Here is a 22,919-nt window from a genome sequence, read left to right on the forward strand (position 1 = left end):
ATTTTAAACAGGGAAGTGATACGCAGTGATTATAAAAAGTTGAAATGGCAGGTTGTGATATCTATGTGCGAAATTTGAAAGGCAGAAACTTGAACGCAGTAAAATTTTAAAGAAAAATTCGAACGCAGTGAAATAGAGAAAGGCAGTACAATTGTGATGAAAAAATTGTAAAAGGCAGTTCTTACTGCTGTACAATGTAACAAATCTATCTATCTACAATAAAAATCATACGTTAAAATTCAATTGTAATTTTGATCGATAAGTAATAAAATGATATCTACTTCCATTTCGGCTGCCGAATGGTCTTTTTTTTATGTTAAGAGCTGATTAGTTCTTGGAATCGATCGGTAGAGCCGTTTAAGAGTTATTCCAATAAAACCACATTTGAAAAAATTTTTTTTGATAGTTTTTTTGAGATTTCTCAAAATGTACAGCTCCGAATCGGTCAAAACTATATTTAAAATCTAAGTTAAGTCAAACCCTTTTGAATGGCACCAACCGCGATTAAATCCGTCAAGCCGTTCAAAAGTTATGAGAGGTTTACATACACCCATACATACATATATACATACATACATACAGATACCATCGCGGGAATAGTTAGGGAAGCTTCCTGGAGAACCTCGAAACGTCAAGACCCGATTTTCGAAAATCGGGGTAAAACCAATAGCTTTCCGATTTTTGAAAATTTTCAATTTTCTTCGCGGGAACTTAAAAAAATTGACGTCATTTTTGAGAAAAATTTTTTATCCAAGAAAATAATTTTTAGTTTTATTATTTTGAATCATAACGAAAAATACTAGAATCGAGTGAAATTTACTTAATCTAAAAAAAAAATATCTTGGTTCAAGAATTTTTTTTATTCACAATTAAGATCAAAATCTCTTAAAAATGAATTTCTTGGTTTAAAAATTTTTCTCTTGAATCAAGTTGATTCTTTTTTTCAGTACTTGAGTCTATTTATGGACACATTACAATTCTGATCTCCATATATTTACGGAGACAGTAAAAATTAGTCCACTCCGTTCAACTCAGAACTAATTACGAAATGAATGAAAGTTTTCATTGAGGCAATGAAAAAAAAATTATAAATCTAGACGTCGAGAAAAATTTGATTTTTTTTCAAAGTGAAAAATTTCACAAATTTCGGTTCCTCGAATTTTTGTTGTAGTTTTTTAAATAAAATTAAAAAAACATTACTTAATGATGCAAACTTTTGAAATCGTTACTGCTACTTGAAAATACAAAAGCGTTTTTTTTTAATTCATAATTTTTCATATATGGTAGAAAAAGATAAAAAAGGTTATCCAAAGCGGAAGAGATCGAGGTCACAAAAGTGGTCGATTTGGTGTGAAATAGTCGAAAATATCATCTGTAGTCAAAATGTGTATTTTTATATATTTTATATCTCCAAAATAATTAAATCATAAATCATTTTTGTCGCATAGGTAGATTATTTTTAATATAGTTGGATGAATTTCCGATCACGATAGAACGATCAATAGATCAAGATTATAAATCCAAATTATACTTTTACATAAATAATATTTCAAGCTATTTTTTCATTGTTCTACATTCAATACATTTATTATAATGGTTATAAAACAATTAAATTAAAAAAGTAACGTTGACAAAATTTCATTTTCATTAATTTACCTTGCTTTTTATTTATTGGCAGAAAAATAAGTAATGATTATTTAAATAGGTATATCTACGCACTGAAAAGTTGTAATAAAATGTATAAATCCTTATGAAAATTAATAAATTTTATTGTCACTTATGAGATTTCCTAAAAATTTTGAGCTTGTCTTGTCTAAGATCTTGTCAGGATTCCTGTGATGCATGATGCCCGGATTTGTACCTGTTTCATAAATGTAAGTAATATTAAAAATATTGAGAATTTTTTCGAAAAATTAATATCATAAATGCTCATTTACTTACTTTTTTTTAACTTTGTGGACCATGTTCATTTTTAGAAAATGTATACTTGAGTGCTAATCATTGCAATTTTTTTTTGTATTATTTCTTTTTGAGGTTTGCTTTAGACGATCAAGTACAATTGTTTGTTTTAATTCCTTTGTTTCAGATTTAGCACGTTTGCTTCTTCGAAGATTTTTTGCAATTGAATCATTTTCCGTGTATGTATTGAATTCTTTTTCTTTCTCAGAGTTTTTAAATATAGTATTTTGTGAAAATTCACGACTTTGCCGTTTACTTGCTGTAGGTGTTAAATCTACACTCATTGCTCTTCGTTGCCGACTTTTTCTTGTAACTGTTGTTTGATTTTCTAAACCGTCCGTGATTTCGTTTTCCTCAGGTATTGGAGTAATTGACGTAACATATGGTTTAATAATATCGAACGAGTTTTCACAATTATCTTTCATATCCTGAATTTTTATGAGTTTATTAATCATTTCATCTGAAGTTGATCTTTTTCTTCGCGTAGTGGATTTAGTAGAATTTTCAGTTCTATTAGTATTTTTGTTTTTATCATTGGATACATTATCTGATTTTTGAGATATCATTGAATTTTCGTCAGCATTTTTTTTTTTACTCAAATCTGAACATCTTCTTTTGGACAATCTTTCTTCGCTATTTTCCTTCGACATTGATGCACTTCTGGTTCTTTTTGCAAGTGGTACATATTCACTTTGGTTTTCTTCGGAAATTTTAAAAAATTCTGTGGTTTCGGATGGTCGGAGCTGAGTTTTGTGTTTTAGACTTGGATTGGATGATTTCTTTGACCCCGACAACTCCAATGGTTGATTGTCAGAAACTGGTTTCTCAATTAGCTTATCTTGTGCGGTGTTATTCGAAATTGATGTTTTTCTTGTTTTGATGTATTCAAATGCTTGGTCACAATCGTTGTCTGAAAGAGTTGGGAATCTCTTTTTTGTTAATTCAGAATTTTTAATTACTGTCGTACCTTTTTTATTCTTTGTTTTTTTTTTTATTTTATTAAACTGTCCAGTACTTTCTTCTTCTAACTCAGAAATTTGTGGGGTCAATGGAAGGTCAGTTTTTTTTTCGGAACTAATCAATTTTTTTTGTTCGGACGCTGAGTGTCTTGTACTTCGACGAATAGTCAATTCAAAACTATTATTTAACAATTTAGAACTGTCTTTTGTATTCGTAACAACATCTTTCGTTAAAGACCTTGATCTTCGACTTCTTCCTTTCTTTGTACTCGATAAATCTTTAGACTTGAAACATTCTGAAGATGATGTTGATGTAACTATAACCAATGAAGATTCTTGTTTTGTGAAATCTTTCACTTTTTCAACTTTGGCATTATCTGAAACTTCATTAGTAAATTTTTCTATTATTGGTATGACCGACGATGCACGATGGGATCGTGTTACTCGAAAATGAGTGCTATTTTCTTTACACTTAAATTGAGATGTTTCATTTGAATCATTTGAATTTTCACATTTACCCGGTAAAAATTTCGAATCTAATAACTTATTCGTGCCATTATGTACTATTTCAATATTATCGAAATTAAGAGACTGCTGAAATTGACCTGATGGTATGAATTGACTCATATTGATGTCTTTAGTTAATTGTGTGGGTTCTATACTTTGGTCAGTTTCATCTGTAATGCTACTACTTCCAGCAAAAATAATTTTTGAAATCTCAGAGAAATTCGTAAAGCTCATAAGTTTTTTATCTGTTTTTCGTATATTTATTGCATCATTTTCTAAACTTCTGTCCGATTCGTCAGCAGTCACATTAAAATTTTTGTAACAGTCAGCAATAATTTCTCTAGAATTATTTATTTCTATCGTATGAAATATTGGGTTTAATTTATCGTTACAATTATTTAGTGAACTCAAGTAACTTACATTGTTAATATTAGAATTTATTTTGTCAATTTTACTTCCGATTTCGACGGCGTTTTTTGCGGCTTTATCTTTGTTTGATTTTTCAAGTTTAAATTCATAGTTAGTTGAGTTATTCAATTCATGACTAGTCGATGAAGTAACAGTATTTTTATATACATCATTTGTATTAATTTCTTCAAAATCAGTTTTTGTTTTGTTATAATCTACCCAAAGTATTAATTTATCATTAGTATCATTTTCGTTTTCAGAATTTTTATTTATATTTAAATTGTTAACCATGAGTGAATTAGAAGGAACTGTAATTGGTGATAATATTTTCTGATAGTGTTCATCATCTTTGATTGGGGTATCAATTGATGTCACGTCAAAACTTGAACTAGCTGATAAGACTGTCGAAGCATAAATCGATGTTGAAGGTGAAAAAGATCTTAAATTATGAGTCTTTTCAGCAGAGTCATAAATAGAAGCATTCAAATCTTCGTTAGATTTAAGTGAATGATTGACTGAAGTTTGAAATGGAGTTTGACAAGACTCAGAAAAATCTTTTCGATTTAAATGTGGTTTTGAACCAGAATCAATACTATCAAAATCATATAAGGAGGTATTTGTTAATATACTTTCTTCGTAAAGAGATTTTGTACTATTATTAAGATTGGGATACATTCCTTCACTTTCTCCGCAAATTTCATGTTCCGGCATTACATTTATATCATTTTCTATCAATAAAGTATTATTTAACGTATCAACTTGATTTTGAGAAGATGTTTTAATATTGTCTAATGATTCGTCGATAGATCCATTTATCATAGATTGATAAATATTGAACCGTATTTGTCGACGTTTTTTCTCTTTATCTGATATTTTATTCTTTTTTAGAGATGATAATGATCCAGAAGATGATGAAGAGTTTTGAATCATTTGGCGAATTTTAAGGATTGACTGTGGTGTTTCACATGGCGTATTTGTAGTATTCATTATTTGATGTTTTCTTTTAATCAAAGGAGTATCCCGAATGGGAAACAAACTAATCATTCCTGTGCTATTATCACCAATTCCGTTGTTACTTGCAGTAACTTTTTTACATCTCTTCTTCAACTCTCCATCATTTTGAAAGTCTTCACTAGTTATTATTTGATTTAATGAACGCTTTTCACGGTATAACTGAACATTTTTAGCAAAGCGCACACAATTTGAATCAGTTATTTTGTCAATCGTTTCTAGAGATAAACAAGGTGCACTTAAAAATGGTATACGCGATAGATTCTTACAAAAAAAAATATCATTAACGTTCTCTACAGCTGATTCATAAGTTTCACGTTTTGAAATAGAATTGTTGACATAAGACATGGGTCGTGGTAGGCTAGATCTTAAATTATTTCGTTTATTAGATTTAATGAAATTTTCAGTAATTCGTTGAGTAATTTCAGGAAGAGTGGTGTTAAGAGCCTGAAATGTTGTAAAAAAAACAGGCATTTTTTTTTTCTTTTTCATGCATGACAAACTTTGATCTGATTGTAAGATATTATTAGCTTCAATATATCGACAACGTTGAAGATAATATAATAATTGAGTTTCTTCATATTTTTGTTGTTCGAGGAATTGCATGAAAAATTTTTCTTCTTCAGTATTTAAAATTAAATGCAAAACATCACCAAGTTTTCCATATAACTGACAAGCCCGAAAAAATTTAATCAAGAGCTTATTATGATATAAACATTTTTTATGGAAAATAGATTGCACTAAGCCATGCTCTATAGACAGAGTAACAAAAGTACCCTGATCATCAATGGATGGTAATGGAGGTTTTCTTATTCTTATATAAACAGAAGCAATTTTATTCTGATTACATTGTAGGAGTGTTCTCAGTATAAATTCATGATGCCAGTTTTTAATATCTGAGTCAAGTACTAACTGACCTATCATTATGTCAAGAAATCCTTGATAATCTTCATGATCCAGAAACCATAAAGCATGAGTGAGTTTGATAAGACTTGGACTGAGCTTGAAAGCAGATGGATATTTAATCAGTTGACCAACACTCGAATAAGTATTGTGAAGTAACATAACAAGATCCATGAGCAGATAGATAATAATTTGATGTTTATTTTCAATTTCATTAGAATCTGGATAATAACAGTCAATTAAACAACTTCTTATTAATGACTGCAGTGAAGGAGGAGGATATTTATCGCCATTATAAGTTTCATTTCTTTCTTGCTCCCACTGAAGTCTCAACGCAGGACATTCTCTTGATATCAACTCATCTATGAATAGAATTTCTTTGTTGCCCTCATTTGTCTCAGTTTCTTGGTAATACCGTTCACGTTTTTCATTATAAATACAAGACAATTTAGCAACAGGATAAGGAATTCTCAGATTGAAAGAATCAGTTAAAATTTCTCCTTCCATGTTTTGTACTTCAGGTAATAATCCTACATCATAAAACCATAATAAAATTTCTAGATACATAGATATTCGGTAAAATGCTTGGCATTGTTGTTTTATATCTTCAGTTTTTGGAAGGTGCTCCACAACATTACATAAGCATTCCATTTGTTGTGAGAGAAATCGTAAAATTTTTATTTCAGCTTCGCCAATGCTATGTCCAGATTGATCAAATAAAGAATAACACAGTTGATGTGCAGTAAGCTTAATATCAGAAGCTCTTTGAATGCTCCATCGGACAAATGCTGAATACATATAAGTACTGTCATTGTCATACCACTCTTTTGCACATTTTAATAAAAATAATGTTGATCTCTGCTCTAAACATAGAGTTAATAAAGAGTCTCTCTGACCGTCTATGTCATTGATAAAAGAATTATCAGGACTAGATGGTATTAAACCTGCAGTCACGCAGCGATTAAAGATTTTTGAAGGCTGGCTTATAATTGTTGATCCAGATGTTGCTATTTTTCTAAGTAAGTGAGCTTGCAGGCCTCGAGTCATCCAAAAAGTAATTTGTTTCGAGCTTAGTTCTATCCAATCTAAAGATAGTGAATAAGGATAATAAAATTCGTCAGGTGAAGTTAATTGAGTCCAAGAAAATTCTTTCAGAGTTGATGGAATATATGCACAGTTAATGATGTGTTCAGGAGCAACTTGAGATTTTGTATGATATATCGTTAAAATAGAATTAACATTATGACATTCACCCACAGACCGTGGCATTTGTTCTTTATACCATTGATTCAAATCAAATAAAATAATTTTTCCTTCAACACTAATTAATAGCAGGCTATTTTCACCTGGTTTTTCAATTGATTCAGATTGTTCTGAATTACTTACTCTTAAAATAGGAATTAAATTAATAATTCTGTCGATTTTTTGCAATTTTAATTCAAATTTGAGACTAGGTTCAGCTTCCATTTTTAAATAACTGTAAGCACTTTCCGTTAAACATTTTTTTTTAAACAATATTGCATACATTTTTAAAATTGGCGGAGATTGACGTGATTTATTTTCATAAGAAACCCATAAGTAATAGAAAGGTCTTGGATCATCTGCTGGTTCTAATAAAGTTATATGAGTTATCGTCATTTCCTCGTCGACAAGTGGGCTAATCCAGCTAATACAATTGGTTTGCCAAATTAATATCCTGCCTAAGCAACCGGCAATAACACATCCAATTTTTTCTGAGTATAAAATTACACTAGTAAATGAGTCTTGAAATAATTTTGATGATTCGAATTCTTTGTGATTTGGACAGATTCGTTGTTTCATGTGATCATTTATTAAATTTAAAACAGCATGTTCCTCTGATTTGTATTTGTACTGTGATTCTTCGTCATCAATTATATGAATTTCAGAAGTATTACTCTCACTAGAAGCAAGAAATTGATTCGACTCCCATCGATTGCGACGTAAATCAATCATGAAGTAATCTAAATTTCTTAAGGCAACACAAGCTAATCCATGATTCTTTAAAAACCGATAGTCTACTCTATTTTCATTTATTTTTTCCCATTCAGATCCACCATTAATAACACATAATTTTTCAACACCAGCTGGCATTCGTATAGATCGTAGAATTTGAGAAGATATACAGTCAAATACACATATTGTTCCAGATGATTCTTTCAATTTATTGGCACTATTGTCGAGACCAACAAGAAGCAGTGGAAGTTGGCCTGACTGAGAAGGAAATGGCGACACACATGAAATTCGCTCTCTGAAAGTCTTATAACTAATACTTATACCAGTTTTAGCATTGAAAATGATTAATTTTGATCCACAGCTCAACCAAGCATAATTAACATTATCTAAAAAACCACCTGATAGATGTGGGTTACTTAATCTACAGGACTCAACAGATTTTGAATCAAAATCATGGAACTTGAAAGTATGCCAATTTAAGTTTTGTAATTGTATTGTTCTCCGAATCTGAAAACAATAATATTTTAAAGATATTAAAGTTGATTAAAAATTAAAATAAGATGAGATTAAATAATTATTTTCTAATACATAATAACACTTAAAATAATCATGCAATTTTTTATTTTTTAATGATTAGCATATTGAAAAAAATGGGGCGGATGAAGCATTTTCTAAATTTTGAATTTTTACAAACAATATTTTCTATTTTTTTAATCAATTTAAGATTGATTAATTAAATAAAATATACTGAGTAAATGGAGGTTAATTTTCACTGAAAAAAATTCTTTTGAGTGGATGAAAGTATTGCATTTAATATTATTTTCCATCATGATATTTTATGTCCATGTAAACTTATGAAAGTGACATTTTTTGTATGTAGTTCCTTAAACTAGTTGATTCATAAATTATGATTTTTCTGAGTAGTAAATAAAGGTGTTAAATTGATGAATATTTGTTCCCTGAATGAAAAAAAGTATTGAGACAAAGAAAAAAGTATTAAAAAGTATTGGATTGACTAGAAAACCAATACTTTTTTCTTTGATTCAATATTTTTTTTTATCAAAGCTATATAATAATTTATAAAACTTAAAATATTTTCATTTCGATTTTCTCTAAATTTTAACTTTATTATATCACACCTTTAATAAATTATAAACAAAAAAATGTATGTCAAGAAGTAATTAAATTCTTTCATTATATTTCTGATCAATCACTTTTGACATAAAATAATTAGTTGAGTCATTGAATCATGAAAAGATTTAATACTTTTATCTTCATTATCTTGGTTAATTGTAGACAGATATTTTTGATAAAAGTTTAAATTATTTGATAATAATAAATTACCTCACAAAACGTTTCTTCCAATTCGTCCATATTTTCAAAGTAGACTTTTATCAAATATGATTTCCAATAATTCTCTTATGTAGAAAAGTCGGTAAAACATGTGCTGGTGTATAAGCGATACTAATAAAAAAAAAATAATATTATTAGTATTCTAGGTAATGATATGATTTTTGAAAATATTTCATGACATTGATCGTACTTATTTCAATATAAGACAACAGTTTCTGTGAAATGTGCGAACATACAAATTTTCACTAATTAATTGCTAATACGACAAAGGTATTGTAATTATGATTTCTACTTATTTATTAATAGCTCAACCCAAACAAAAAATTGGAACCAATTGTGGGAGTATGAAAATAGCTAGTTAGAAGTTGAAGGTTATGTTAAACACCAAGGCATGATACCACACAGTTTTTCGATAGGAACAAATAAACTTAGTGTGTCTCCGTGGGGCTGATCGCAACGCTCTCTGTAGATAAAGTCAGAAAACTTGATAACATAGCAACAATAATAGAAAGTCGACGGGAGCAGGAAAATCGGAAAACACCATGAAATATTTACATATGTATATAATCTATAAAAGTAAAAAATGTCTGGGGGGAAGATTATGTAAAATTCCCCAAAGAAAGTTAAAATGAAATTTTATTGCGCATTGTAATGGTTACTTAGAATAAGATACCGAGCGTTTTGTGCGTTTTGGAATGCTCTATACAACATTGGGAAAATTAAGAGATCTTTGTTTATTAATATTTATAGACATAATCTCTTTAATAGCTTATTTTCTAAAACGTTCGCTAAAAAAAAGAGATTACTCGAATATACACTATGAAGCGGAAAAAGAATAGGAGTTACGGATAATTATTACGTGAATCGTTCCAACATTCACGTAACAGGGAATAAATTGAGAGAAGGAAAGAGATTGAGAAAAGAAATAGGAAGGACGCTTCTTAATAAAGAGTTTACAGAATATGCAGAGAAAAATTCAGATAGCTCGGACAGGGATTCAGAACCCAGAAACAACTTCCTGGTGACATGTCGGCTACTCTGCCATTCTGACCTATCCGAAGTCTAGACTTCAAATGTTTAGGATAACATTATTATAATGGGAACGCATCTCACTACACAGTACGTCATGGGTGATGCGTCTGTCTAATGAGCAGATTTACTGACCTTTGACTTGATTGATTGATTATTAATAATAAAATACTTTTCTCATATGGTATTTAATACTCGCTAATGTACCGGTTATCATAAACAATCACTTTTCTCTAATTCAAAATTTATATTAATTATCTTTTTGAAATTAATCATTTTGTTTATATTTTTCATCTAGGTTACAACATAAAATTTTATTGTATGCCCAGCGAAGCGGGTGGGTATCAGCTAGTAATTTATAAAACTTAAAATATTTTCATTTCGATTTTCTCTAAATTTTAACTTTATTATATCACACCTTTAATAAATTATAAACAAAAAAATGTATGTCAAGAAGTAATTAAATTCTTTCATTATATTTCTGATCAATCACTTTTGACATAAAATAATTAGTTGAGTCATTGAATCATGAAAAGATTTAATACTTTTATCTTCATTATCTTGGTTAATTGTAGACGGAAAGATATTTTTGATAAAAGTTTAAAATTATTTGATAATAATAAATTACCTTCACAAAACGTTTCTTCCAATTCTGTCCATATTTTCAAAGTAGACTTTTATCAAATATGATTTCCAATAATTCTCTTATGTAGAAAAGTCAGGTAAAAACATGTGCTGGTGTATAAGCGATACTAATAAAAAAAAAAATAATATTATTAGTATTCTAGGTAATGATTATGATTTTTGAGGAAAATATTTCATGACATTGATCGTACCTTATTTCAATATAAGACAACAGTTTCTGTGAACAATGTGCGAACATACAGAATTTTCACTCAATTAATTGCTAATACGACAAAAGGTATTGTATGATATGATTTTCTACTCTCATTTATTAATAGCTCAACCCAAACAAAAAATTCTTGGAACCAATTGTGGGAGTATGAAACATAGCCATAGTTAGAAGTTGAAGGTTATGTTAAACAACCAAGGCATGATACCACGACTACAGTTTTTCGATAGGAACAAATAAATCCTTCTAGTGTGTCTCCGTGGGGCTGATCCGCAACGCGTCTCTGTAGATAAAGCTTTTCTCAGAAAACTTGATAACATAGCAACAATAAATAATAAAAGTCGACGGGAGCATGGAAAATCGGAAAAACACCATGAGAGAGAAATGGATTATACATATGTATATAATCTATAAAAGTAAAAAATGTCTGGGGGGAAGATTATGTAAAATTCCCCAAAGAAAGTTAAAATGAAATTTTATTGCGCATTGTAATGGTTACTTAGAATAAGATACCGAGCGTTTTGTGCGTTTTGGAATGCTCTATACAACATTGGGAAAATTAAGAGATCTTTGTTTATTAATATTTATAGACATAATCTCTTTAATAGCTTATTTTCTAAAACGTTCGCTAAAAAAAAGAGATTACTCGAATATACTAAACTTAGCGCTCATAAGTAGTTGGTATTTAGTTTAGAATTTCGACATACGACAGTAGGTAGAGCCGCAAAACCATTACCACTGTATTTTAAAAATCTTAAAGGTGTAACCTCATGCTGACGCTTGACGCTGGTTATGAGCGTCAAATTGGGTCACGTGGTTAATTTAGGCCGTGCTGCCACCTGGAAAAAACTTAGTAGCGTCAAATCGTAAAAAGCTAAACTCGGTTTAGCTTTTTATGCTGAGGGTGGAGCGTCAATTTACAAATAATATAATCGAACTCGAAAATAATCGATTTTGACAAAGTTTAAGAAGCCAAATTATTTATTTCTGTGTTAAATAAATGTCTGTTTGAATATTGAATAAATATAGAATAATATTAATTTTAGAAGGCAAATGCAATGGCACTGTTTGAAGATTTCGTCGATGTAAGTAATACATTATTTAAAATGGAAACAATAAATGTGGGAAAAATGTTTGGATAAAATTTGGTTAAATTATTTTTTATATGAAAAAAGTAATCAATTATTGATATTTTCGGGCCAACTAGATATAAGAGCTGCTCAAATTGTACAGCTGTCATTCGAATATAATTTTCAATTTTTTCAGAGTATGAAGAAAGAGTTGGGAAGACGGCTTCGACAAATCCATGCTCTCGTCGTAATTTAAATAAAGGATGGATCCAAAATTTCTTTGGTGGATATTTTTTAGATCTCTGGATAACTATTTCATTGCATAATAAAGCACATATGATCCTTTTACGTCGAATTTTTTTTATTTGCGCTTGACGAATTATTTTTGACACTGATAAATCCACAATTGATAATCATATTCATCTGCCATTGAAATTTCGATAAGTCACTTAAATTTGATGTAATTATTTCATTAATGTTTAACATTTATTGTTGTCATAAGTTATTTTACTATTACCATGTGTTTTTATAAAAATTAGGTTAAGAACTAGCTTCTAGGTATATCTCGAGATATCGACTTTCGATATTCATACATTTTTTTCGCCGCTGATTTTTTTAATTTGACGCTGGCATTTGACGCTGGATATGTCTTTATTTATTTCAGCTAGGTGGAGCTATAGTTTGACGCTCAAAGCTAGCGTCAAGCGTCATCATGAGGTTACAACTTAACTGTAGTGATAGTTTATATGTAAGGTAAAGGACCCAGTAGTTGAGCTAATAAAATATATATGGAAATATCAAAATGATTGTAACATATTTTGTTTTGTTTAATATTTAAAATAATACTATCAATATATAATATGTTCATTTAAAAATGAGAAATATTTGTATTTAATTTTTTTAATTACATTTTTTATGAATGACAAAGCAAATTTTCAATTATAAATAAAAAAAACTCAATTCAAGACGTTCAATAATTTTCAACTACACAAATTTTTAGCTATAAAACTCATTAAATTTGCAGTAATTAATAAAAACCATAATGCTGATCACTCGTTTATAAACCTATTAGAGATGAGAGTGCTGTTAAAATTATACGGCCCCAGCTTGCTCAAGTTTTGGGTACCACTTTGAAAATCTGTAGGTATAGTTAAACGCTAAAATTTAATATAAAAATCATAGCTTATGTCTTTGCAAAAAATACGTATTTTTTAGAAAAGACTATTCATTAGGTGATACAATGTTTTTTACTTAAAATGATGATATACCGGTTTTTTTTACTGATTGTTCGGTTTACGGTTTAGTATACGGTTAAGGTATACCTTTTTCATGAAAAAAAATAGCATCGATCGGCTAACTAAAATATAATTGTTCTGATATATAATTGAAAAAACTTACAGAAATGAATTATTGTATCATTGAATAATTATAACATGCGCATATTATTTATGATAAATATACGGATTTTGTATTTCAACAATTCTAAAAGTCTGTTCAAGTACTAGTCCTATTTTTATGAGTGTTCAAGTACTGAGTACTTTACCTTACGATACAAATTATATTATCAATAGAAGCTATTAAAAAATTAAAAAACAATACAAAGATATCACATTGGTCAGTTACGCTAGTCATTCAAAGTAAAAGTATTGTAATAATTTCGTTTGTTACTAAATTATTACAAAAATTCATGAATAAAAAATTACCTGAATTATTTAAGGGGTACATATTTGGAATTTAAAAATTTTGATAAAATATGTGATTATGTCACTTAATATATTCTTGACAAAAAAAAGAGATATCCTACAAAAAACAGTTTCACTGTAAACCGTCGCGCCGAGTACACGTTCAACTATTGTTACAAACTATAATGATTTGATTTTTACAAAAAACTATTAAATTAAAAAAAAAAACCAAGTACAAAAAATTTTTTAGATTAAAAAAGCGCCAAAGACAGTAAATATTAAGGAAAAAAATTTAATGTACTTAGTGTGCATCATTCGAATACTTTGATTACCCACAGTTTTTCAAATTGATATTAGTAGTGTGAATTATAATTTTAGAAAAATTTAATTTTAGAAAAATATTTGAGGTTTTAATAACAGCCAATATTTTATGACATATAATTGCACTATTTTTATAATTAATATAACATATTAACAATATAAAATCTTATAAATGTCCACTGTCTCACTTAATCGGGACAAGCCGAAATACACATGTCCGTGTTACATGGTACACCTAGTAAAGTGTCTCATAAACCGGGGCATTCACGTTTATAAGTGTAGGTATTGTGAGACACTCAGATTTAAAATATTGTAATAAAAAAAACGCATAAATATGTATAGAAATAAAGTCTATGACTCATCAGCTTTCAATTGATATACAATTTAACATAAAAGTAGAAGAGAATGAAATTAAACTAATATAAGAAACTAGGTAGCCTTTGCCGTTTTACTATTCTCGGTCGCGGCTTTGAGCACAGATAACAAACCTCGCACTTTAATAAATATTTTTTAAAAACAGTATGGAATTAATTAAGAGCAAAAGTCAAAAATTGCTTTTGAAATATGTGAATTGAAATATTTATTATATTTTTGGTATGCTAGCGGTGTGTTTGTTTTTATAAAATAGTATTTTTATGTAGTGTATCATAAATGGGGACATCGTCTCATAATAGGGACTTTTACCTTATTTTATTCTTTTATTTTTAATTAGTTTATTATGACGCCCTAATTACTGATTTCTGTTTTCTAGAGAGAAATTTTTTATTTTTATTTCTCTTTAATTTTTTTTCTATCACTCTCCAACCATTAGAAACATATCCCCTAATAATCTATTTTCCCAGAATGATCGCTCTGATCACATATTTTAGGCAATTTTAGGGTGTCACTGACACCTATTAACTAAATCTTACATTTCACGTCTATCTTTTTTATTATTCTATTCGACATTCGACATGATGGCAGCATTTTACATTTCTGTGGCTGCGTATAACTCTCCATTCGAATTATTTGCGCGCCTTCACTGCATAGCTAGCATAGCCAATGTTATGTCCTGCGAGGTTACTAGATTCGCCGATGATGACACCTCGTGGACAAGTGGGTTGTTTATTGTCACGCGGGATTTTATTTTATAATTTAATTTGAAATATACTTAAAAATGACTGATTGAGATTGTGTGGCAAGGTATGATTTTAAATGATAAGAGTTCAATTGAACTTAATGTTGATGTTTATTTAGAAATCGGAGAGATGGAGTGAATAGTTACAGCTCTCGGGGAGAAGTGAAGTCACAAAGTCTCAACTCTGACTGCTCAGCTTCACGTTCCCCCACTATGGTTACACGTATACACCTATACTATTGCTAGAACTACCCTTATACATAGTGCGTAATATACTATCTTACATGTACTTATATAAACTTATTTATATATAACACTTATTATTTGTGGCTGCGGCCGGCTTACATATTCATGTACCTGTATTTACCTGGCTTTAAATTCAGCACAGCGACCTAGGGAAACCGCAGAAAACCTGGTCGAGGTACAGACAGTAATAATAATATAATATCAGATCGTTGTTAACAATGATTATCCTTATCTATTATTTATTATTATTTAATTAACATATATTCATTAGAATCAATTAACGTGTTATAATTTTAAAAGGCTTTTAAGGTATTATCTGCTCAATAAATTATATCAGATGCGGAATTTACTTTAATATTTGCTAATTATTTCTAAATTCAATTTAATACCATTTACTATTCAATTATTCCAATATGTAATTAAATTTGTCTAAAACCATTGTGACATTAAATCCATACATACATACACATGTTGTAGCGTCTAAATACTCATTTATTTATGTTATTTAGTTACTTAAAATAAAGTGGATAAATAAATTATTATTTATTTATTTTGTTGTTAAATTCAGTTGTAGTGCCTTGTTTTTTTAGAGAACAAGAGACCGTTGAGTTTCCACACGTGTCTTTTATGGCTTTTCTTTTAAGGGCTTGAAGTTGTCATGTGGCAAGGACACGTTCTGTGTTTACTCAAAGATTTTATGGTTTTTCAGAACCTAATACAATATTCCTTTGTATTATTTTCTTGACATTAAAGTTTCTCTTTCAAAGACACGTGTGCACTCAACGACCAAACTCAGCAATTAAATCAAATATTAAATCAACCAGGAATTCTGAATCTATTTAAAATATAAATATAAATTTAAATTATAAATGTAACTAATTAACACATTTAAATCATGGTTTATCTGACAAGTAGTGTCACCTGCCAGATGCAACCCAAAGCATTATAGTTATTACGACATAACACCAACATAAAATTTTTAACCGCCGCCATAGTGTTGGCATAGTGTTGGCAAAAGTGTCCCCGTCCCGATACTCGAATTATATAGTTCAAGTTCGAATATCCGTGATTTTGTGATTTTCAATTCAACTTTCGTGATCATGGTTTTGCTCAAAGTATATGGCAGTTTGGTTCATTTCCGTTCGTTCCTATTGTGCAAGGGATTTGTTTGACGTTATCCCAAGCTTATAATTGTAGTCGACTATTTTTCGGAGAATAGTTACAATAGTGACAAGATTTTATCTCGAGGTTTTTCGAAGTTGTATGCACTTAATTACATATTATTTGGGTTTAATGTGACGTTAACATAGAGGTGGTTTTCTTATATACGTACAATGATCGGGTAAATCTGATTGAGCTTATAATTACAATCAATTGTTTTGACATATTATAGATGTAGGTGATATATATAACACTGAAATGAAAGCTTGACGTTTCATGCGGGGTAAATTATTATATTTACCCTTATTGCACATTCGATTCGTGTTTTATGGTAATAATATAATGATCACACTATAAAGTATTAAAAAAAATGAATATAATTCTCAAAATAAAGTGAAAAACGTGTGGTGTTGACATTAAGAAAAATTACGAAAGAATGTTAATTTGATCAGGGTTTCATTTCTTTTTTGTTGATTCTTAAAGTTCGAAGTTCATTATTTTCAATGTGTACTTTTTTGCAAAACCATATTGTTATTATTTCTGGACATAGTTCCATAAATGTTTTTTTTTTTTTTTTTTTTTTTTTTTAATGAAAGCAACGATATTTTAGTCGTTCAAAATGGCTGAAAATTTCTGAAATTAAAGTTGCAATCAGAAAAACTGCAGTTATTTTATGTTTCGCAAGAAATCTTGGATAATACACCAAAATGTCAAAGACGATATTGAGTTGATTATCGAAGAAAGAAAAACAATAGTGTGTGTGTGTGTGTGTGTGTGTGTGTGTGTGTGTGTGTGAATGTGCGTTTGTATGTGGATGTGTGTGTGTATCGCGTGCAAAGAAACGAAAAGGAGAGTGTGACTGGTTAAAGGGTGAAAGGTAAGTTGCTATTTTTTTTATCTTATTAATTTACATTGACATTAGAATAATGAGATAATGCATTTCAATGAAATGAATAATAAAAATCCTTCGGAATTTATGCATCTAATGTAATTTTTATGAGATCTTATGGGTTATTTTTCCAATTCTGAATATAATCTAACATACAGCATATATTAATAATCTCGATATACCATTAGATTTAGTTCATATTATTATTATTATTATTATTATTATTATTATTTATTCATTTATTTATTTATTTCAGCCACTTGGGCCTAGAAATAGGGCTTAAGTACATCACATATACATTTCTGTACATTAATTTTTCTTATATCTAAATTATTATCGTTATATTATTATATTTATATCATTATAATCTAAGATAGTGCCATCATATTATAAATCTAAAATTTAATTTAAGTTTAAATTCAATTCAATAATATATAAAGTAATATCACATAGAGCTCTCAGGGCAGTTCTTGGTTTTTGCACTTCTCCCGAAAATTCCCACCACTGCTTTGCAGACACTTGTAATTCTTTAAAACGGTCACTATTTCGTTATTTCTTTTAGCCACTTGCTTGCTTCAATATTTTCTTCGCTACTCAGGATTTCTTTTATTTGTAGATCAGTTTTTTGCACTTTTTCATATCTCTCTCTCTTTCTAATGTTCAAGCGAGTCTTGCTCTTTATCAGAGAGCCAACATCGTTTTTCCTTTTCCCCTGCCCAAGCTTTGTTAATACCTTCTAGTGTAACACATCTTGCTCTTGCAACTGCAACATAGTCCCCTTCCGTTGTCCATTCCAGATGTGCTGGTAGCTCTTCTGTTTACATTTCTTTGTATCTCCTGTTGTACTTTCGTTTTTCTATCCTATTCCATTAATGTTGTATTTGAATAACCATCCCTCGCGACTTCAACTCAGCACCGATTGATCTTCTTTCGTTTCTTATGATTTCTACCGCATCCTATCTCAAGCCGCATTCATTTAAAAAGCTTTTTCTAATATCTAGACTTCTCTTGCTTCCTTTTCCTTTACTTCACGGAAAAAAGAAAACTCGAAAATTTAAAGTATAAAATGTAAAATCGGTCCCGTCGTAATCAAAACTAGAAAAATTACAGTTTGAAATAACATTTTTCTAAATTCAATTTTTTAATTTAATATTCAGAGCTTGCAATGTAAATATTACATTTTACAATGTAATTCTTATAAAATCTGTAATAATTACAATCTGAAACTGTAATTTTTCCAGTTTTCATCACGAAGCGCCACGTTGCATTATATACTGTAATTTTTCGAGTTTTCTTTTTTCCGTGTTCCATCAAGGTATACCATCAAGGTATTCCGTCACGATTCCTCCTTTCTTCATTACTTTGCTTTTGTAATCTGCAGTCAGCTTTGCAAATTTTAATCTTAACTTATTCCGCTTAGTTTCTTCTAACAACATACAGTTTGGTGTGCTTCTTTCTAAACCCAGCGTCCACTTCAGGTACTTCCTCTGAATTCTTTCCATCTCCTCTACTTCTTACCATCCCCACAACTCTGCACCGTATGCCATTACGCTCACCACCAGACAGTCGAACATCTTCATTCTCCTTACAAAATTTTTCTTAAATAATCTTTCTCTGATGCTCTAGATCTGTTTTATGCCGTAAGGTGGACGGCGGAGTTCATAGAAAGGTCACCATCCTTACCTCACGCGCTTCTTGGTCAAAAATTCCTTGTCTCACACCTCTTCTCTCCATAGTTTCCCATAAAACCTCCCTATACACGCTGTCAATAGCAACTTTTAGGTCCACGAAAATGGTAAAGAGCTTTCCCTTCTCTTTAGCCAGTCCCTTTTCAATTGCATGTCTCAGGATGTAGATATTGTCTATTGTCTCATGCCCTTTTCTTAATCCCGCTTGTGTATCCGGTAGAATTTTTTTCTTCTCTATGTCTTATTTTAATCTCTTGTTTAGTATCATCTCGTAAATTTTTTATGCAGTATTCATCAAAGCGATGCCTCTATAGTTCGCCTAAAGTCATTCTCCTTCCACATTCTCATCAATTGTACCACTTACAATTATCGGAACTGCTAAAAATTCCAGCTGGAAAATTTGAAAACATCCAAAAAAATTCTGAGTACACTTTTAATCCGCAAAAAAAAATTCAAGCTTGTCTAGAGTCACCCTCACACTCTATCTTAATCGTTTTGAGTACTTTTGACTTTCGGAACCACTGGAGATTCCAGCTGGAAAATTTAAAAACTTTCAAAAAAAATATGTACCAGAGTACACAGGTAAGCATGTATCTTGTGAACTATTGACGTTGTTAAAGATATAAGCTCATCTTGATGTTACACTCATCAAGACCTTTCATTTAAGTACCCACATCAATTTTTCATATATTTATATATGGGTCATTTACCCATATATATATTACCCACCAAATAAGAACATTTTTACGGGGCGACCCTCGTGAATTATGTTTAAAATTTATGGAGGTGTTCTCTATAATAAGAAATGAATTCCCTACAAGTTTCAGCCCTTAATATGCAGCGGTTCTGGAGTTATGATTTTTTGAAATTTTGAAAAAAAATTTTTTTTAACTTTTTTATTAATTTTTCTGATGAGGAAAACTTTTTTATTAAAATCCACGAAAAATCTTATCTTGTCGGAAAAATTCTCAGCTTTTGAATGAAAATATCCATTTTATCATAAACACATCAGAAGACCCTTTGAAATCCAATTAAAGTGGAAAAATTGATTTTTCCCGGTGTGCGGTGCAAGGTACATCCAATTTGACTTTTTTTTCTGAAAGATCAGAGTTTTTTACCCAAAATATATGGTTTTCACGATGTGCATATTTTTTGTTCAATCACAATTAAATTAAACGTTATATCGGCTAAGCGTTATACGATTATTCGGGATAGTAACATAATTTTCTGTTAAATATTTAAACTTTCAAACTGCTCGTTAAAAAATTGAGTTTATACAATGCAGATGGCGCTCACAACTACGATTCCATTTTCTTATTTAGGATGTAATTTTCCAAAATTTTCGAGAAATACTGATTGGATTATGGAAACTTAATCAATCTATAAAAATTTATTGAATAAATTGATTTGTAATAATCCAACGGAATCGTGCTTCTTCAGAAGTTGTAATAGATGTCCAAACAATGAAGAAATCATTAATTACTTTCATCCATCGTTTAAAGAATTTGATGTAAATGAAATCGAATTTAAAATGTGGACATCAACCGATCGATGTACCATTGTAAACGTTATCTCGGATTCCGATGACTTTATTGATACCTTAGCGACGCACCTTGAGAAACTTTTAAAACATGACTTTATAGTAAAAATACAAAGTCGGGTTTTCCTTTATGCGAAATTAAATTTGAAGAGTGGTGAATTAGCGGTAGTTTTTAACTTGGTAGAAAATTACGTTTGTTGTGCAGGAAGCTGCTCAAGGCTATCATTGGAATAATGACCAAGCTACTATATTTCAAATGGTGGTTTACTAAAACGAAAATGATACTATTAAGCATTTAGGCTTAGTTGGTATCTCAGATTGCCTTAAACATGACACAGTTTTGATTTATTTATTTCAAGAACAATTGATTTCTTTTTTAAGAGAAAAATTTACTGTTATTGAAAGGATTTTTTACTTCTCAGATGGAGCACCTCAGCAATTTAAAAATAAAAAAACATTTACTAATTTATGTTAATATCATGCTGACTTTAGAATCATCGTTGAGTGGCATTTTTTTGCGACTGCCCATGGCAAATGACCATGCGATGGGCTTGTAGGTCCAGTAAAACGACATGCTGCTAGAGCTTCATTACAAATGGAAAATAAAAAAGGCCATTCGGCAGCCGAAATGGAAGTAGATTTTTCAAATAAAGAAAATCGATTTTTAATAAAATAATATAAATACTAATAACGTATAACTTAGTTTGTGAATTAAAAATAAAATTCAATAATAAGTTTAAAACTATTTAGAACAAATTTTGGAAAAAAAATTATCTTGTGAAGAAAAAGTTTCTCAAATATTTATCAAACAATTGCAAAGATTATAAGATTTGAATTATAAATGTCCAAATTTTAAGTAATCGCTTAGGAACAACAGTTTCCAAGTTAATCAGAATTTTAAAACCGGACAAAATTTTAATTGAAGAAAACAATATTTAGAACTAATTTGTGACATATCCCGTGAAAAAATATCCTGATCAGGCTTGATATGAGCTGATAAGTCCATATAAAAATTTTTGATATATTCATATCTGACTTGATATGATTTGATATGTCCATATTTAATTTTTGATATGTCCTGATATGGCCTGATATGAAAATTGGCCATGTCAGGCCTGATCAAGCCTTATCAATTTGATAAGTCTATATCAGACTTGATATAGCTTGATATGCTCATATATCATTTTGCATTATTTCTTAATAGGTCCTGATATGGCCTGATATAACCTATAAAGTTATAGATACTTTGATAAACTTTAAAAAAAATCTTTGATCAGGGTTAATATAACTTGATATGGATTCTTACAGTCAGATATCCTTATACCCTTATCAGTACATAAGTAGTCTGATATACTCATATAAAGGCATACCCGAGTAAAAAAAACTATATAGAATTATATGTGATTCATATATAATTATATAAAGGTATATATAATTAATATAGAATTATATAGATGTATATATAATTCATATATAATTATATAGGAGTCATATATAATTCTAAATGATTTTTTTTACTCCAGTGGGTATTTTGTAATTACTATAAAACATATTTTCTTTTTCTCTCTAAGAGTTTGTTACTCCAATGATTAACAATCTTTTAATATGTAGTATGTTGCGGATGAAATAATAGGAACTTAAAAAAAAAATTTAATTTCACAAAAATTATTAGTTTTGTCAAGTTCAAAAATTGTTAGCCAAGCCCTCCAGCGATATATAGTTCCATATACTAAACAAATAATTCCATTAAAATTTGAGCTTTTAATTCTGATTTTACTTCGATTATTTTTTTAAATTAAAAGAAATTATAAATTCTAAAGCAACGAAGTACCTTAACAATTTCGTAGAGTTATTTTTGCGATTTCATGTATACATAGATAATTTTACAAATCTACATATAGATACCATTATTATGTATAGATATTGATAATTAATAATTAATAAATTAGATAAAAAATTTTGTTCACCACGAATCGATCATGTATACGATTTGCATTACTTGTAGCTTTAACAAACTCTAATCTTCAAGTAAGTCTCTTAGGTAAATAAGTAGTGAATTAGTCTTTCAAGCGTCAGGTCCACGGTTCGATTTCCACTCACGCCGACTTTTTTTTTTCTTATGGAAATAATTATACCTAATTTTATATAATCATACATAATTATATAGGGCCACTTTTCATATATAATTATGTTATATAATTATATATGAATTTTTTTTCCCGGGCGGGTACATATAGTCTGATATACTT

The 22,919-nt window shown here is 29.5% G+C and overlaps 2 protein-coding genes and 2 long non-coding RNA genes across 11 annotated transcripts in view; 3 read left to right on the forward strand and 1 right to left on the reverse strand.

Annotated features, from left to right (window-relative positions):
• Nucleotides 1-1,748: 1,748 nt before the first annotated feature.
• LOC123261117 (protein ELYS) lies at nt 1,749-9,495 on the reverse strand. 2 transcript variants are annotated; one of them, XM_044722610.1, is made up of 4 exons: nt 9,265-9,495; nt 9,066-9,185; nt 1,943-8,228; nt 1,749-1,861 (listed from the first exon to the last, which is right to left on the reverse strand). In XM_044722610.1, the coding sequence occupies exons 2-3, from the start codon at nt 9,093-9,095 to the stop codon at nt 1,995-1,997; spliced, it is 6,264 nt and encodes a 2,087-aa protein (XP_044578545.1). In that variant the 5' UTR covers nt 9,096-9,185; nt 9,265-9,495; the 3' UTR covers nt 1,749-1,861; nt 1,943-1,994. The 2 variants fall into 2 exon arrangements, with proteins under 2 accessions (XP_044578545.1, XP_044578546.1); XM_044722611.1 differs by having other exon boundaries at nt 1,749-1,878.
• Nucleotides 9,496-11,761: 2,266 nt separating this feature from the next.
• On the forward strand, nt 11,762-12,838 carry LOC123261122. The gene is made up of 3 exons (XR_006508614.1): nt 11,762-12,041; nt 12,223-12,309; nt 12,691-12,838. It is a non-coding gene; the product is annotated as an uncharacterized LOC123261122 (long non-coding RNA).
• A 2,237-nt stretch (nt 12,839-15,075) lies between these two features.
• Nucleotides 15,076-15,737, forward strand: LOC123261123. The gene is made up of 2 exons (XR_006508615.1): nt 15,076-15,567; nt 15,693-15,737. It is a non-coding gene; the product is annotated as an uncharacterized LOC123261123 (long non-coding RNA).
• A 743-nt stretch (nt 15,738-16,480) lies between these two features.
• LOC123261118 (homeodomain-interacting protein kinase 2-like) overlaps nt 16,481-22,919 on the forward strand; it is a 229,311-nt gene continuing 222,872 nt past the window's right edge. For 2 of the 7 annotated variants that reach the window (XM_044722618.1, XM_044722617.1), the window contains exon 1: nt 16,483-17,430. The gene's annotated coding sequence lies outside the window, so the exon portion shown is untranslated. Of the gene's footprint in view, nt 17,431-22,919 lie in introns of all 7 variants that reach the window. The other 5 variants (XM_044722616.1, XM_044722613.1, XM_044722614.1 and 2 more) reach the window with 4 other exon arrangements.

This window comes from Cotesia glomerata, linkage group LG3 (assembly GCF_020080835.1).
Source record: "Cotesia glomerata isolate CgM1 linkage group LG3, MPM_Cglom_v2.3, whole genome shotgun sequence".
Taxonomy (NCBI): domain Eukaryota; kingdom Metazoa; phylum Arthropoda; class Insecta; order Hymenoptera; family Braconidae; genus Cotesia; species Cotesia glomerata.

Bases quoted from the DNA above. Each gene is read 5' to 3' on its own strand.
- LOC123261117 (XM_044722610.1), bottom strand. From the start codon at position 9,095: ATGGACGAATTGGAAGAAACGTTTTGTGAG. The intron at 8,229-9,065 runs GTAATTTATTAT...TATTGTTTTCAG, and splicing joins TGGAAGAAACGTTTTGTGAG to ATTCGGAGAACAATACAATT.